At 52.0% G+C, this 13,697-nt stretch overlaps 7 protein-coding genes across 7 annotated transcripts; 5 read left to right on the top strand and 2 right to left on the bottom strand.

Annotated features, from left to right (window-relative positions):
* Window positions 1-1,050: 1,050 nt before the first annotated feature.
* Window positions 1,051-3,939, bottom strand: QC764_207620 (uncharacterized protein). Its single transcript, XM_062944484.1, has 4 exons — window positions 2,771-3,939; window positions 2,309-2,711; window positions 1,363-2,253; window positions 1,051-1,302 (listed from the first exon to the last, which is right to left on the bottom strand). Exons 1-4 carry the CDS (start codon window positions 3,124-3,126, stop codon window positions 1,129-1,131), a joined length of 1,824 nt encoding a protein of 607 aa, XP_062803311.1. The 5' UTR covers window positions 3,127-3,939; the 3' UTR covers window positions 1,051-1,128.
* Window positions 3,940-4,039: 100 nt separating this feature from the next.
* QC764_0038870 (uncharacterized protein) lies at window positions 4,040-4,398 on the top strand (the record flags this gene model as incomplete). Its single annotated transcript, XM_062940262.1, has 2 exons — window positions 4,040-4,191; window positions 4,344-4,398. 2 exons carry the CDS (start codon window positions 4,040-4,042, stop codon window positions 4,396-4,398), a joined length of 207 nt encoding a protein of 68 aa, XP_062803310.1.
* Window positions 4,399-5,690: 1,292 nt separating this feature from the next.
* Window positions 5,691-7,149, top strand: QC764_207614 (uncharacterized protein; the record flags this gene model as incomplete). The annotated part of the gene is made up of 4 exons (XM_062944483.1): window positions 5,691-6,320; window positions 6,379-6,708; window positions 6,757-6,867; window positions 6,940-7,149. The coding sequence occupies 4 exons, from the start codon at window positions 5,691-5,693 to the stop codon at window positions 7,147-7,149; spliced, it is 1,281 nt and encodes a 426-aa protein (XP_062803309.1).
* A 673-nt stretch (window positions 7,150-7,822) lies between these two features.
* On the top strand, window positions 7,823-8,612 carry QC764_207610 (uncharacterized protein; the record flags this gene model as incomplete). The annotated part of the gene is made up of 3 exons (XM_062944482.1): window positions 7,823-7,873; window positions 7,938-8,384; window positions 8,451-8,612. 3 exons carry the CDS (start codon window positions 7,823-7,825, stop codon window positions 8,610-8,612), a joined length of 660 nt encoding a protein of 219 aa, XP_062803308.1.
* A 487-nt stretch (window positions 8,613-9,099) lies between these two features.
* Window positions 9,100-10,834, top strand: QC764_207605 (uncharacterized protein; the record flags this gene model as incomplete). Its single annotated transcript, XM_062944481.1, has 2 exons — window positions 9,100-9,388; window positions 9,616-10,834. 2 exons carry the CDS (start codon window positions 9,100-9,102, stop codon window positions 9,786-9,788), a joined length of 462 nt encoding a protein of 153 aa, XP_062803306.1. The 3' UTR covers window positions 9,789-10,834.
* Window positions 9,920-10,585, bottom strand: QC764_207600 (uncharacterized protein; the record flags this gene model as incomplete). The annotated part of the gene is made up of 1 exon (XM_062944480.1): window positions 9,920-10,585. One exon carries the CDS (start codon window positions 10,583-10,585, stop codon window positions 9,920-9,922), a length of 666 nt encoding a protein of 221 aa, XP_062803307.1.
* Window positions 10,835-12,613: 1,779 nt separating the features above from the next.
* Window positions 12,614-13,366, top strand: QC764_207590 (uncharacterized protein; the record flags this gene model as incomplete). The annotated part of the gene is made up of 1 exon (XM_062944479.1): window positions 12,614-13,366. One exon carries the CDS (start codon window positions 12,614-12,616, stop codon window positions 13,364-13,366), a length of 753 nt encoding a protein of 250 aa, XP_062803305.1.
* Between the last annotated feature and the right edge of the window lie 331 nt (window positions 13,367-13,697).

Here is a 13,697-nt window from a genome sequence, read left to right as displayed (position 1 = left end):
GGGGGCCGAAAAATGGAAGTTTGCTAGGTTTCGCCAAGCTGGCATAGATGGGAAATGATCTTGCTGTGGAGATGATTCTAGCGTCAAAAAGGTACATTTCATCTCAGGCAGTTCGGCCACCAAAACTGCCTTGAAGATGCATTTAACTTTTAGAGTATGCGACCACGCTCAGATATAGGGCTCATCCCAAGTTTCATGTTGTCCAATTCCCAGTCTGTAACAGTAGAACACATCACGAGTATCGGACCTAGAGTAGCAAATACAACACAACAGCATCACGCTACAGGCAGGTCCATAGTGATATTCGCTGCAGAAAAGAGGCATATTCAGCACGTTGGTGCCTGCCCACGGCAAAGACAGGCTTCTGGATGATCCTTGCAGCGCGCGGCATCTGCCGTTCTGAAGACCTAGCTCCCTTTGTTGCTGTGCCACAATCACGTTCTCTGCGTCCTGAACCACAGCCCATGCTTAACCCTCCGTTGGTGAGTTTCGATGCTGACACACACACACACACACACACACACACACACACCTACACCTGCCGATCGCAAAAACCAGGGACACAACCTCATTCGCCAAAGCAAAAAGTCTGAACATGGACACAAGAGCAAAGAATACATGCATTGGAAAGGCACCGGGTCATTACAGGGAAAGGACCAACAGATGCCTGTTGGTAAATGGATATGTTCAGTTGCAGACGGAATAGGTACTGAACACTGCAACGTATCTACCCAAGACCACGAATTTGAACGGTAATGACTATCTAGCGTTGAACGATGGCATCAGGCGCTGGAAAGATTCTCCTTAGCCCTCAGAATGTATTGAATAAGTGTTCAAAGTAGTAAAGAGCACCTTAAAGATAGCTGATAGGCCCATTGACTTGCTCTGGGGGTCCATGACCCAAGGATTATGCATACCGATATGCATCAGGCATTTCACAAATAGTCTCAAGGAGCCGTTGCTCTGGAAACAATACCCTCCTGGGCTCCACAAAAGGGGCCTACACGTACAACATAACCTAGAAGAATCACACAGCAGCAAGCTTCCCGATTCTTTTGGTGAAAACGTATATACCATTCTATTATTATTTTATATCAAAAGACTCGCTCAGACAGAAAAGAAAAAAGACTACAACTTGACACACAACCTAGTGCCCGTCTCAATCTGCTCCCACCTCTCGGTGCCAGGAGTGGAGACGGCATAGAAGACTCCCTCGGGGTCGTACTTGCGTCTGATCTGGAGCAGGCGCTGGTAGTTGGTACCCCAGAAAGCGTTCTGCCAGTCGGGCTGGAAGGGATCGGCCTGTGTGGTGAGTATGTTAGCATATGCCTGCTTGGTTGGAGACCGAAAATCAATACATACCTCGTTGATGTAAGAAGCGCCGTTGGGGGCAGCGGCACGGAGAGAGCCGTCGACAATGTTGGTCAAGCGGTTCTGGGCCTCGGCCTTGGCGGCGAGAGGGGCATCGCCAGAGACAGGAACGATGGTAATAAGCTTGTCAACAACGTTGCGGAAGCGGGGGTTGATGGCAGACTTGGCCCACTCGCTCTGAGGGAGGCCATGGCCAGCAGACCACATGTGGCCGACGATGAAAGAGCCAGCATTCATAACGGTCTGGAAAGCGTCAATGATGGCGGTGTGGTTGTTGATAACATCCTGGCGACCAATGGTCCAACCACCGGTGAGGGCAGAGTTGCCAGCCATTTCAATCTCAAACATGGCGTTGTACAAGTCGTAAAAGGTGCCGTAAGTCTCGCTGGAGGTGGTATACCCAACACCGAGGGCATCCAGGTCATCAAAGAGGGGCTGGACAACAGCCTGCAGCTGGGCGAGGGTCTTGTTGACGCCCACAATAGGATGCACGTGGAGAGTGTTGGGGACGGGGCCGATTTCGTAGTAAACATAAAGGCCGTTGTCAACAAAATGGGTGCTGTAGCTGTGGAACTTGCGGACGGCCTCCCAGTAAAGAGCGGGATCGGAGTTGGTGGCGGGGTTGATATCGAGGTTGATGCCGGCGCTTGGGGTGTCGGCAAAGGTCTTGTAGGTAACCTCGGTGATGACAGCAAAGGCAGCGGGACCACCTCCCTTGAGGGCCCAGAACAGGTCCGAGTTGGTGTTGGCATTGGCAGTTTGGATCTTGCCATCGGCCGTGATGACCTTGAACTGAACAGCCGTGTCGGCAAGGAATCCGTAGAAGTTGGTCAAGGGGCCATGGCCACCGCCCTGCACAAGGCCTCCGGCGACACCAACTGTCTAATGATACCGGTTAGTCCATGAACATCAAACGCTAAGAATTGGTGGTTCTTACAGCGCACTCGCCCGTCACCATAATTCGAGGAGGGGAAAGCGAGTTCAGGTGGGCGAGAGCCTCAAAGGCTTGCACACCCGCTCCCACAGTGATGGCGGGGCCGTTGTAGCCAGGGCCATTCCAGTTGTTGGTGGTGCTGATGCTCTTGAAGCTGTGAGTGTTGATAACAAGCGAGCCCCAGCCAACGCTGCGTCCAAGGAAGTCGTGTCCAGTGTTGCGAATGACGAGGCGCAAGTTGTTGTTTCTGGCGAAGTTGATACCCGCTTGGATGTGGGCAACGGTCTTGGCTGTGATGTACAGGACAGGATAGTAGCCCAGCGTGCAGCTGCCTGTGGGATCAGCGGTAGGGCGGCAGGTGTCATTGGTGAAGTAGGTCCAGAGGCCAGCGGTGGGCAGCTCGATTCTGTCACAGATGGTCAGTCAACATGCTCTCCTCATGCTTGGTGTGCAGAGATGACTTACTGGAACTGTTCATTGGGGAACCCGGCGGTCACGGCAGCACACTTGGCGGCATCGTACGTGTTGACGGTTCCGAGAGGGCCTTGGAAGGTGTTGTAGCAAGGAGCTCCTGGGGGCAGGTTGACGCGAAGGTTGCCGCCAACGGTGCGATTGAGGTTATTCCAGTGGTTTTGCTTGGGCCAGCAGTAGTCGCCAGGATGACATTTGCAGGCGTAGTTGTTTCCCTCCCAGGTTCTGGCCACCCACTTGTTTGGCTTGAAGCCAGGTACCTTTGTGATGGCGTCCGAGTTAGGGGCGCATGCAGCCTCAACGGCAAGGAGGAGCGCGCTGCAAAGCACGCCAACGATGCCGCCCTTCATGGTGGTGGTGGTGGTGATTGGGGATACGGAAGCTGGAACCAGAGACTTGTTCGCTCGGGAAACGAGCCGTGTGGAGGGAGAAACGAGGGCCGCTAGAATGTTTTATAACTTCTCGTGCATTTTGCCAAGGGGCCATCTTGTGTGAATGCGACGGCAGGTCGTGGCTATAATGCGATGCATATTGGGGATATTACCGCAGCAAGCAAGGCAACTTGGCATTTCCGGGGCACCGGGGCTGTTACCTTCTCGCAAGCCCATCCCGGGCAGGGCTCCTAGCGCCGACCTATTTTGGCCTCCATCGCCGAACTCGTCGAAGCGCCTTGTCCGGATGGCAAGCCGGCGGTTGTGTCAGCCCATCGGCTCCACCGCCCGGAAACTCTGGCGCAACAGGCGATGGTGCCGAGCGTTTCTCGATGAGATCCGGGTGGGTCTGGGGGGTTTCCTTGACAAGTCCGACGGTGTTCTTCTGTCTTTGCTGCTCTTTTTTGACCCAGAAATTGGTGTGTGAAGATTCTCAAGATTGAAGCGTGGAATTAATGGTGCGTTGGCTGCGTGGGCTGCATGGCACCCTCGCTTGGCTGGCACGGCATTCGAGCCCCAACCAGGGGTTGTCGCATCGCAGGCAGGCAAGCAGGCAGGGTGTATCGGGATCGGAGTGTTGTGGTTGGCGAATCGGCAACCGTTGGGGGAAGGAGGAAGGAGGATAGAACAGTCTGTGCGGGGTAGATTCCCACGCTCCGGCTCGCCCACCTTTTCTCTCCTGCATTGTTCCTGGCATCCATCTCGGAGAAGCTGGCTGGTCGTGTACGCCGCCGTACTTTATGTGTAGATTGATCATTTGGAATGTCCAAACTGCCGGGTTCGCCTTCTTCCAACAGCCATTACTCCCCGGGCCGCTGTGCCGCTGCGCCACATGCCTCTCTCGTGGCAGCACGACTTGTGCTCTTTTGGTACCCTCATTTCGGCCGAGTCGACCTCGCAGCTCTTAGCTCTGCACTCCAATTTCACAACCAACACGAGTGTCGCTTGCCACCTTGCTCGCCGAAAGGTAGCATCGTCCACCGTGTGGGGACAAAGGATCACAGTCCAACATCACACTAGTGGAAATATTCGACGACAGGGCAACTAGTTCCTGCTTGGCTGACCATCTCGTCATTGTGTGGATATGGGTGAAGTGGGATGGCTGCTTGTGAAGTTTAGGCTGATGAATATTGCAGCAACGCGAGGCTATTCAACATCTTGAAGCTATTCGCATGTCTCTACACTGTGTAGGATGCACATAATTCTGCATTTGTTGAGGGAGGGTTGGATTGGTTATCAGGACAGCCAACCACAACTCAGCCAGACACGGAAAACCAGTATGACCGGCCCGACCCTTTGAGACTCTATCTTCGGCAGCATGCAACCTAGGTAGGGAAGGACAATGTCATACCTAAAACCTGAAGTCTGCTTGCAATGCCGGGCGCTTGCTGGTGTCATGGTACCATAAAAAGCAGGGAGTTCTGCTCTCCTCCCAATTCTCTGAGGCCAGCCATTTCCGTCTCTTCTCACCGGATAGTTCTCATCAACCTTGGGCTCCTTCGATTCTCACCATGGCAAACGATACCACCGAACCAGTCCCAACATCTTCGAGGTCGACGAACTCCATGGCAGAGGTCATCATAGACCAGGAAACACTCGCACAGCAGCTTCTGGCTGAGCTTCGGCGACTCAATGAGATACTTGGAAACCAACAGCTATCGAGCGTGGCGAATTTCCCCCGACACCCACCGGAACCAATACCATCAACACTCCGGCTACCGAGTCGCACTTGTTTGATATACATGTGCCGAGTAGTACCCAACTATCTAGCTCATAGTTTCTTTGCGAGAGTGGACGGCAATTCTCACCAGTAAACCAAGTGAGGAACATCTCGCCGCTATTAGGTCTGACCTGGGAAGTGCCACCCTCGAGGACTATCTACAGCTTTTCCCACCAAACCACACACCTTTTATCCCGTGCGCAACAAGGGGCCCCCTAGTATTTGGTTCGCCTTTCGCTCCTCTTTGGGGCATGCATTGGGCGTTTGACGATGCTTCATTCGTTCTGCCTGTCAAGGGCAGCACAACAGCTTCGCAGCAAAGAAAGAGCTTCGGCCGAAATCTCGACCCTTCGATGGGGGGCATGGTCAGGAAATTCTTACACGAAGAGTGCCCAACAAGTGTGATGCCGGCAGCCTGGAGGCAAGAGCCAGGACGGTGACGAGAATCATTGCCGGAACAAACCATGTTCTGGGGTCTTGTTAACCCTGGCCTTGATCTTCGCTACGTGGTAACACATTTTGAGCTCAATGAGGTGTAATTGCTGCATCTTTGGCCGTGTGGCGACAAGCTTTCTCTTCAACCGGCCAGATGGTCTGTAGGCAACATGGGGTTTCCAACATGGTCCTCCTGCCCCCAAATATTAGTTTCCGACCAACCGTACTCCAACCCCGAGTTTGCAGAGCCAACTGATATCAATATTGGTCAGATCTGGTATGTTGCATTTTGTTCTAGTCTTGAAAATCGAGACTGCTGTGATGATTAATGAAGAGTAATCGGGACAGGTTTGTTACCACCTCAAGATGTCCAACTCTCAACCTCAATGCAGCTGCATTCATTTTCTCTTTGCTATCGCGACAACATTTCTCTAACGCATCGCCCGAGGAAGATAAGCGCGATATGTATCAGGTATATTCATTTGTCGCCAGGTTTCTTCGGCAGTGGCCACGGCATCCTTTTACCTCGTCGCACCGTCTTGACACCTCCAGCCATTCGTGTGGAACCTCATTTCATACATGGTGGCTCCAGGCATCTCCGTTTCATCCGGAAAATGAGCTCTGGCCCCCGGGCTTCCTCCTTGAACGGGAGCGTGGGAAGCCGCCCCGCAAGCTTCCACACTCAACTGGGGGTGTTGAGGAAGCGCGAGCTGCTGTGAAATGGGTGTCAACCATTGAGGCGGCCTCTTTGTTCTGCATTGTTGTTATTGAAGACCACATCTTCACTTCACGGCGCGAATATCAAGGTGTAAGGCTGCGATCAAAAAGGATTGAGATGATTGCTCAAAGAGCTAGCATTTGTCATATACAAATTGTGTTGGACAACGTCTTGGAGACAAGGTGGCATGGAGGGTGGGACCGTCTGTCGGATGCAATTGACAGATCTGTCACCGTTCAGGTAGGTGTATCTCCTCTTCACCATATGTCTTGTCACTGACTACATGGACTGTCTATAGGCAGAGGACATCTTCAATGAACGCAAGGCCCAGAAGATCATGCTCGACGACTGCTTCAGCCAATCAAGAATGTGCTTTCAGCTTCTCCGTCTCCTACGAGTTGCTCCTGAATGGATGAAAGAGACTCAAGAGGACCTGCAAGACTTTTATAGAATCTTTGGCATTCATCCTCTACGGGGTTGGCATGAATCCACTTCCGAGACAGCCAAATTTGACAGGATAGTTAAAGAGAACTGGGACAGGGTCATGGAACAATTTGACAGCTTCCAAGCTAAGCTCGAGAGACACATTGAGGTCAAGGCAGACGAGATACGTGGGCTTCAAGATGGGGTATGTCTATGCGTGTTCACTGAAAGCTTTTGCGAACAATCTTACTAGATCTTGAGCGCCACAAATCTGCTGAAAGCCTCCAAGTCAACATCGATGAATCGCCATATCATTGTTTTCACTGTTGTCACTATATTCTACCTTCCACTCAGCTATGTGACTGTATGTACCCTGACTCAGCGCTGAACCATGAACTCCAACGCCTCACGCTGACCCATCTTCATCCACAAGCAGGCTGTTTACAGCATGTCCCTCATCCAAGACGAAGACCTGTCCCACCTCAAGTGGTCTCATGTCGGATCCATGGTTGTAGTAGCATGTCTAACATACATGATATCCGTTGCAGTCGTCTTTTTTGTCGACCGCAAGAAGATTATACCCTTGGGTCCTTCGACGAGTCCCCGCCGGTATCAAAGACAAGCCGTGGTTCTGGAGTGCCTGTAACAAAATAGGCATCAAACCGCCTGGCGTCCACCCCCCAGGTCCTGCCACGCCGACACTCAAACCAAAAGTCGGACCTAAAGAGAAACCACCTGCGGCACCGAACGAGTGGAGAAACTTTCGGACAAAGGGAGGCTTGGATTTGCGTCGGCGGAAACATGTTGGCGACGCGGCTCCTGTGGAAGTGGTGTAAAAGTCGGCTAGTGGTCTGCGTCAAGTCCCGCCACGGCTGCTGTTTCGTCTGTTGAACCTGAGCTTGAGAGCAAGAAGTCCTTCATGTATCGCATTTTAACGTTTTTTATTACAGTTCGGTTGTTAGTGGGAGCAGCAAGAATGTGTTCCCAAAGCAGCAAATCCGTCTTTGTGCGGGCGGTTCAACCGTGGCCATAAGCTAGTCGAAACAGGCGGGAGATGTGCTCAGCATATATGGGACGAGGCTCCTGTTGTCAATCGTCTGAAGCGGCAAGAGCAACAGACTCCGTTTGCGCACGCTGATCTCATGACTTGAGTGGGGATTTACGGCCGCGTCCCACATTTCCATCAGCTGCTCTCAACCTCTTCGTGACTTATTAATCCATCTCCTGGCCCTCTTAGCCTCCTCCCGAACTCTTTCTCCATCGCCAAGAGGCTTCAAGCACCAAGATCTCATCGCCAAGACTCTGCAAGCGACAGCATCATGTGGTCCAGTACCATCTTCGCTGCCACCACCCTGGCCACTTTTCTGAAGGTATGGCCTCTACTCACGTCAAAGACCGAGAAGAAGAAGCATCAACAGCTTACCAATGAAACAGGGTGTCTCCAGCGCTCCCCCCCCCTCCACTGACGAAGCCCCGAACGGAATTGCCGGCTACAACATAGTCGACGTTTCCTGGGACCTCCCCGTCAAGCTTGACGACCCCACCAGCGAGATCGTCACCGTGACCGGCACGATCGAGGAGGCCATTGCCCAAATGGAAGCCGCCTACCCCGGCTGGAACGAGACCTTCCAAGCCGGAATCCCTACCGATCCCATGCCCACCGGTGATGACACGAGCTTCGTCTCCGCCGGCACCGCTGATGAACAGCCCGAGTCCATCAACTGCAAGGTGGACTACGACGGCGCGAGAACGAGCAAAATCTGGGACGGGATTTGTTACTTGAGGCGTTTGAACACTGACCCACCCAAGAACGGGCCGGGGCCGGGGAATTGTGGACGAGTTAGCTGTTCGTGGAAGTCGGCTATCTATTGGTGCAACGATGTGAGTTCGCCTTGGCTTTGGGTGGGGGGTGAGTGAAGGAAAGTCGACTGACGATGAGATATACAGAACTTGGAAGAGAAGGAGCTCACGTGGAAGCAAATTGGCGATGGCGCGAATTCTGTGCTGCATGGTGGATGCATCACTGGTAGATCGACCTATCAAAGGGTCAAGGGCCAGGCGTTCTTCAAGGACAATTGGAATGTCCTTGTTCGTGGGGATGATTGCTGAGGCGAGAGGGCGGCCATCGACCGAGCAAAGTAGGGAGGGAGGCGAGAGTTGGTTCACGTCGTTAGTCTGTGACTAATGATACTTAAACTAATTGCAAGGTCAAGACTGGTTATTGGACAAATGAGTGATGCTTGGCCGCCTGCAGCCGCCTGATATCCAGGGCTGAGGCGAGAGCTGCAGCGGCTGAATTGTGGTTCTGTTGGGTTCACTCTGTCTCCTTGGTTGCAGTTCCACGTTCGGATGTAGTTACTTGCATACCGGCTGAACACCCTACATAATCTGGCATCCTACCTCTTATTGACCCTACCGATTGCAACGTTGCAGGACTCGGGAAAGCTTGATTTGACCTTGGGTATATTATCCTGTACCATCTCTTTACGTACTAACGTTGTCTTTAGTCTCTCCAACGATTTGTCTCCACTAGCCCTTGGTATCCACTACCCCTGAATTTGTCGTCGCAAAGTCAACAAACGCACTGACCACCTCGATGTTCTCCCTTTTTGGCCTTGCTTTCATTTTTATTGTTGGGACAGGAGCTGGTGCGGTGATAGAAAAGGAGTATGGCTACTGGAACTTGACGATTGTGGGAGGAGCGTCCGCCACTGGGTGGCGGTATCAGGACACGACGTCTGTGTTTTTGGCGAGGGGGGATGAGGAGGGGGTAGGGAGGGGGGAGGTCAAGTGTCATTGGGTTTATAACCCTGAGACGAGAGGGGAGACGATGGAGTGTACTGAGGCGGGATTTGGGTATCAGTGGGGGGATGAGGGTAGGACGGGTGAGTTGATTTCTGCTTTGATGACCAGGTGGATGGGAGATTGGGGGAAGGGTGTGTGTTGGTGAGATGGGTAACGGTGAAGAGAAAAGAAGGGCGGGAAAGGGTTAGGTATTCGGGAGAAAAGTATGTATAGGAATGTGGGAATGTGGAAATGTGGAAATGTAGTAAAGGGGACGGCAAGGGTATAAAAGCGTGGGCATATAAAGCTGACAGAACCTTTCCGACAGATATCACTGTGCAACAGACCCTGGAGAACATCGATGGTGGAGTAGGAAGCATCACACTAGGTGGAACGGCCAACGTGACTTTGAGATATGGAACTTCAGCGAACGGGCGAGGATTCGAAGGCAGGGTCATCGTGCCTGCTAGGAGATGCTGTTGGGGCAGGATGAATGGGTAGTTGAATCTAACACACATGGAGAGAACAGAGAACTGTCAGCTACTTGCCCGTGAACCCCAGCAACAAGGAGGCAATGTGCTCCTGCTCCACATGCACCTGTCCTGATCCAGACTGGCTGCGATGCTGAACCCTCAAAGCATACCCATCAATCCAACTCCTATCCCCATCAAAGCACCGACGGCAGCAGCTCCAGTCTCTCTAGGTCCACCCGCTGTACTCGTCGTTGCTGCCGGACCACCCACGCCATTCGACCCATCAGTCGGCCCAAGACCAACTGCAGCAGCCGTGAGGCATGCGTCAACATCGGTAGCCACCATCATAAGCGCGTTCCCAGCCACACCCGTCTCTCCCTCGCCGGAGCAGCTCGTGGCAAAGGCCTTGACCGACTCCTTGTTTGCATCGACCCACGAGCTCACATCCTTTTGCCAGATGGCAAACTCTTGCAGTATACTCGTGGACCTTTGTGGAATGGCACCGGCTATCTTGGTCGGGAAGGCGACGACGCCCGAGCAGACGACTCTCCTGTCAGAGTGAGCGTTTGTTGGTTGGAGTTTGGGATCGCCTGTCACGAAGACGTGGTCATGGTCAAGCGAGTTGGAACTGACGATCTCGGCGATGGCGGCTGGTTGGGTGGGATACGAGGCTTGTAATTCGTTTTGAAAGTACGCTGTGCAACGGTCGCTCGGTGCCAAAGTTGGCAGGCCTGTCAGTCTTGGGGTGGCGGTGGTGTCCTGGGCAACAGCAAAGGTTGACAGGAGTATGAACCACAAGGTGGTGGTGGAATCGGGGGCTCGCATGATGGTGGAGGTTGTCAAGATGGCGATTCTCGGCTGTTGAAAGGTGCAAAGTCGAAAGTCGAGAGACAGAGAAAGAAATCCCCGAACGGGCTTGCAGTCCAGCTGTATGTATTTGTCTCCTCCTTGAATTCTTGCGCGGTGATGATCCGGTTAGGACTAGACGCCTTGACCCCTGCATACACTATGACCTAGCCAGGCATTGCCAAGCTCGTAGCGCAACGGGTCAGAATCTTCGATGGCGGGCGGGGAACAAGTTTCATCTAGTTTGGTGTTCAAAGTTGGGGATGTTGACATCGCGATGGGAAATGCTTGGGAGACTTCTACCGGCAACATCAACACCACAGTTATGCTGCAACCACTGCATCGATGTGCCTCATGTACCCCCAGCTTGGCTGTAGTATGCCACCTTGTGGCCCTCTTGGCAACTCCCCGACCCCTGTTCAGCCTGCAGCTCGTCTATCGGCGCGGATTTCCCGATTATTCTCAAACCCCGGTCTGCTCGCATCCTTCCAGGAAGCCTGTGGAGCTATGCCCAGGCGGGTATACGAATCGTGCTGGCCTCTTGGTTGCTCGGTTGCTTCTCACTTTCGACAGGAACCAGTGAACAACAGTTTCCCTTATCTGTGTCGGGTGGTTGTCGAGAAGATACTGATTCAGATGAGCAGTGATGGCAGGTATAAAGCCCACATCGGGACTCTTCGTTGTCGTCCCTTCCTTTTCACTCGCTCAAATCTGTCAGTCGAGTTTCGGTTGGGAAATTGCAAAGAGCGTCCATGCCGGCGGCTCCTTCCGCCAGACATCTGCAATGCACTTTCTCATCGCGGAATCTGGAGTTGTGCCTTCCACTTTCAAGCTTAGATATGAGGTGAACCTGGAAGGTGCAACTGTTATTACAGGCAGGTGGCGCACCCCCCACTCCTCATACATCTCCAATTGCACAAAACGTGCGGATGCACAAAGTCCCCGCAGCATACGGTAGTTCATCAAGACCATACTATCTTTCTCCACGCCGAGCTGTAACAAGACCATCGCCGAGTCATTTACGAAAACACCCATGGGCTCATTTCCACCGCCATAGGTGATTTTGCTATGAAAGTTGTCTCTACACCAAACAAAAAAGGCTGCTGATGGTGACAGCCACATAAGGTTGATAAGAGTCTTGGAAGTGTTTGAGACTCGATATTAATGGTGGCAATCTGGCTTGACTGTTTCGGGATCACACCTGCCGCCGATCGCCCAAGGCTAGTTGTAGGTGATAACTCGCTATCAGCTCTCCATTGTCGTATCTTCCTACCCATGTGGGATACAAATTCTGCTCTATCTACCCGCCTTAGCTGACATTTCTTTGTTGTCACCCTCCAAGTATGAAAGAAAGACAACTTTGGCTATGACAATTTGTTGTGAAGGGTGTTCAGACAAAGAAAGAATTCCAAAGTACCTGTAATGCTGCAGAAAATGTAAACAGGAATACCATCAAAACTATACTAGATAGTTTCCTGTGTGAGGTTTGAACGATTGTTCGGACCAACCGTTTGATATTAATCTTTTTCGGCCATCTTCCTGATGAATGCCGCACATTCATCAAGCACCAGGTTGGCAGGTATTCGCTGAAGCAATATTCTGAGATAGTATCTAGGTGAACCACATGCAGGTCCCAACGGATGTGGTAACTGCCGCCAGTAAATTCCGGTGCGAGAACAAAGGCGGCTCTGTCTGGTAGCACAATGGAATTGTTCTGGCTGCATATACTTAAAAGACAAGGCGAATATTCGAATAAACATAGGTAGCTATCAGTTGGACAGCATGATTTAACTCACTTCAACTATATTGTAAATGAATCAGAGATAACAGCAAAGAAGACTATTAAATCACGACCGCTCGTCTCTGCCATCATCATTCATCTTCATCGAACCATTCAGTTCACTTCAACACAACAGCTACCTTACCTTATTCTTCAGCTAGGTAACGTCTCAACTCAAACTACTACCCAACTAACCTCTTTTTCCAGAATTACGATTTACCATCAAAATGGCTTCTCAAAGAGCAGAGCTTCAGTACTGGCCTACACTCAAGGCTTGGATTCAGGAAAACCGTCTCGGAAACTACCCCGGTGCCACCACAACGCCTGTTGTGCACTGTGTCATCTGCCTCGACAAGGACGAGATCCTCACCCCTGCCACTCCTCCGCAAAACATTGCCAATGCCCACCCGGGAGTAACTCTTTTCTGCGGGCACATGATGTGCAAAGCTTGCTACGGGCGCTGGGAAAAGCATCTGACAGAAGCCGGTAAGGCCGTCACTTGCCCCACCTGCCGACACAAATTGGTGTATACTACGAGCCAGGTTGCTTCCAACGGCTGCACCCACCCTGCCTATGCCTGGGACCTCCCAGTGGAGACCTACTCCCCCATCAACATCCCCCCTACCAAAGACGATGAGGGGTCTATCCCCAACTTCTGCCACAACTGTCGGGTCGACAGAATGAAATACATTGCCCGGCATATCACTGAGCTTCGGCAGGAGGGCTATGATGACTTGCAGGTCAGGAATATCTTGCTTCATTCCGCTGGCGGTGCTCTCGAGCTGACCGACTTTGAACAGCGAGCGGCCTTCCCACCTAATGCTAATGGTACATATTTTGCACCCTGGGTTGCGCCCCCTCGCAATAATGAGCAGAATTATCTCCTCGACCAGCTTCGTCAGCAGCTCGTCAGGGAGGGGCACTCATGGCGTGGCCGTGTCCCGCAACCTCCTCCTGTTGGTTTCTTCGGTCTACAGTAGACACTGGCAAGGTAGGTTTTAGTTGCCAAAAATACCACTCCTGGAGATAATGAAGAGCTGGCCTCTAAAAATAGAATGTGAGCCTGAATCTGATCAATGATCTTAATCGTATTTTTTTTAACAAATTATTGAACTTGTCCCAAAATCTTGAACTTTTGATCTGTGATTATCCGCGAAACTTCCATAGTCTGTTGTTTGCTTGGGGTTGTTTATTACCTACCTCTCACTCGCCCCTGAACCCCTGAATTCAGGTCGCATTTCCCCTCAATAACCCCTGCTAAACCGCCAATCGATCAACCGTTGGGCGCATATGCTTGGGCCTTATCGATAG

This window comes from Podospora pseudoanserina, chromosome 2 (assembly GCF_035222485.1).
Source record: "Podospora pseudoanserina strain CBS 124.78 chromosome 2, whole genome shotgun sequence".
NCBI classification, from domain to species: domain Eukaryota; kingdom Fungi; phylum Ascomycota; class Sordariomycetes; order Sordariales; family Podosporaceae; genus Podospora; species Podospora pseudoanserina.
This window is presented reverse-complemented; position numbering and strand designations above follow the sequence as displayed.

Coding starts and splice junctions, on each gene's coding strand:
- QC764_207620 (XM_062944484.1), bottom strand. CDS start 3,126: ATGAAGGGCGGCATCGTTGGCGTGCTTTGCAGCGCGCTCCTCCTTGCC. Junction 2,254..2,308: donor TGGTGACGGGCGAGTGCGCT/GTAAGAACCACC, acceptor CGGTATCATTAG/ACAGTTGGTGTCGCCGGAGG. Junction 1,303..1,362: donor GCGCTTCTTACATCAACGAG/GTATGTATTGAT, acceptor CTCACCACACAG/GCCGATCCCTTCCAGCCCGA.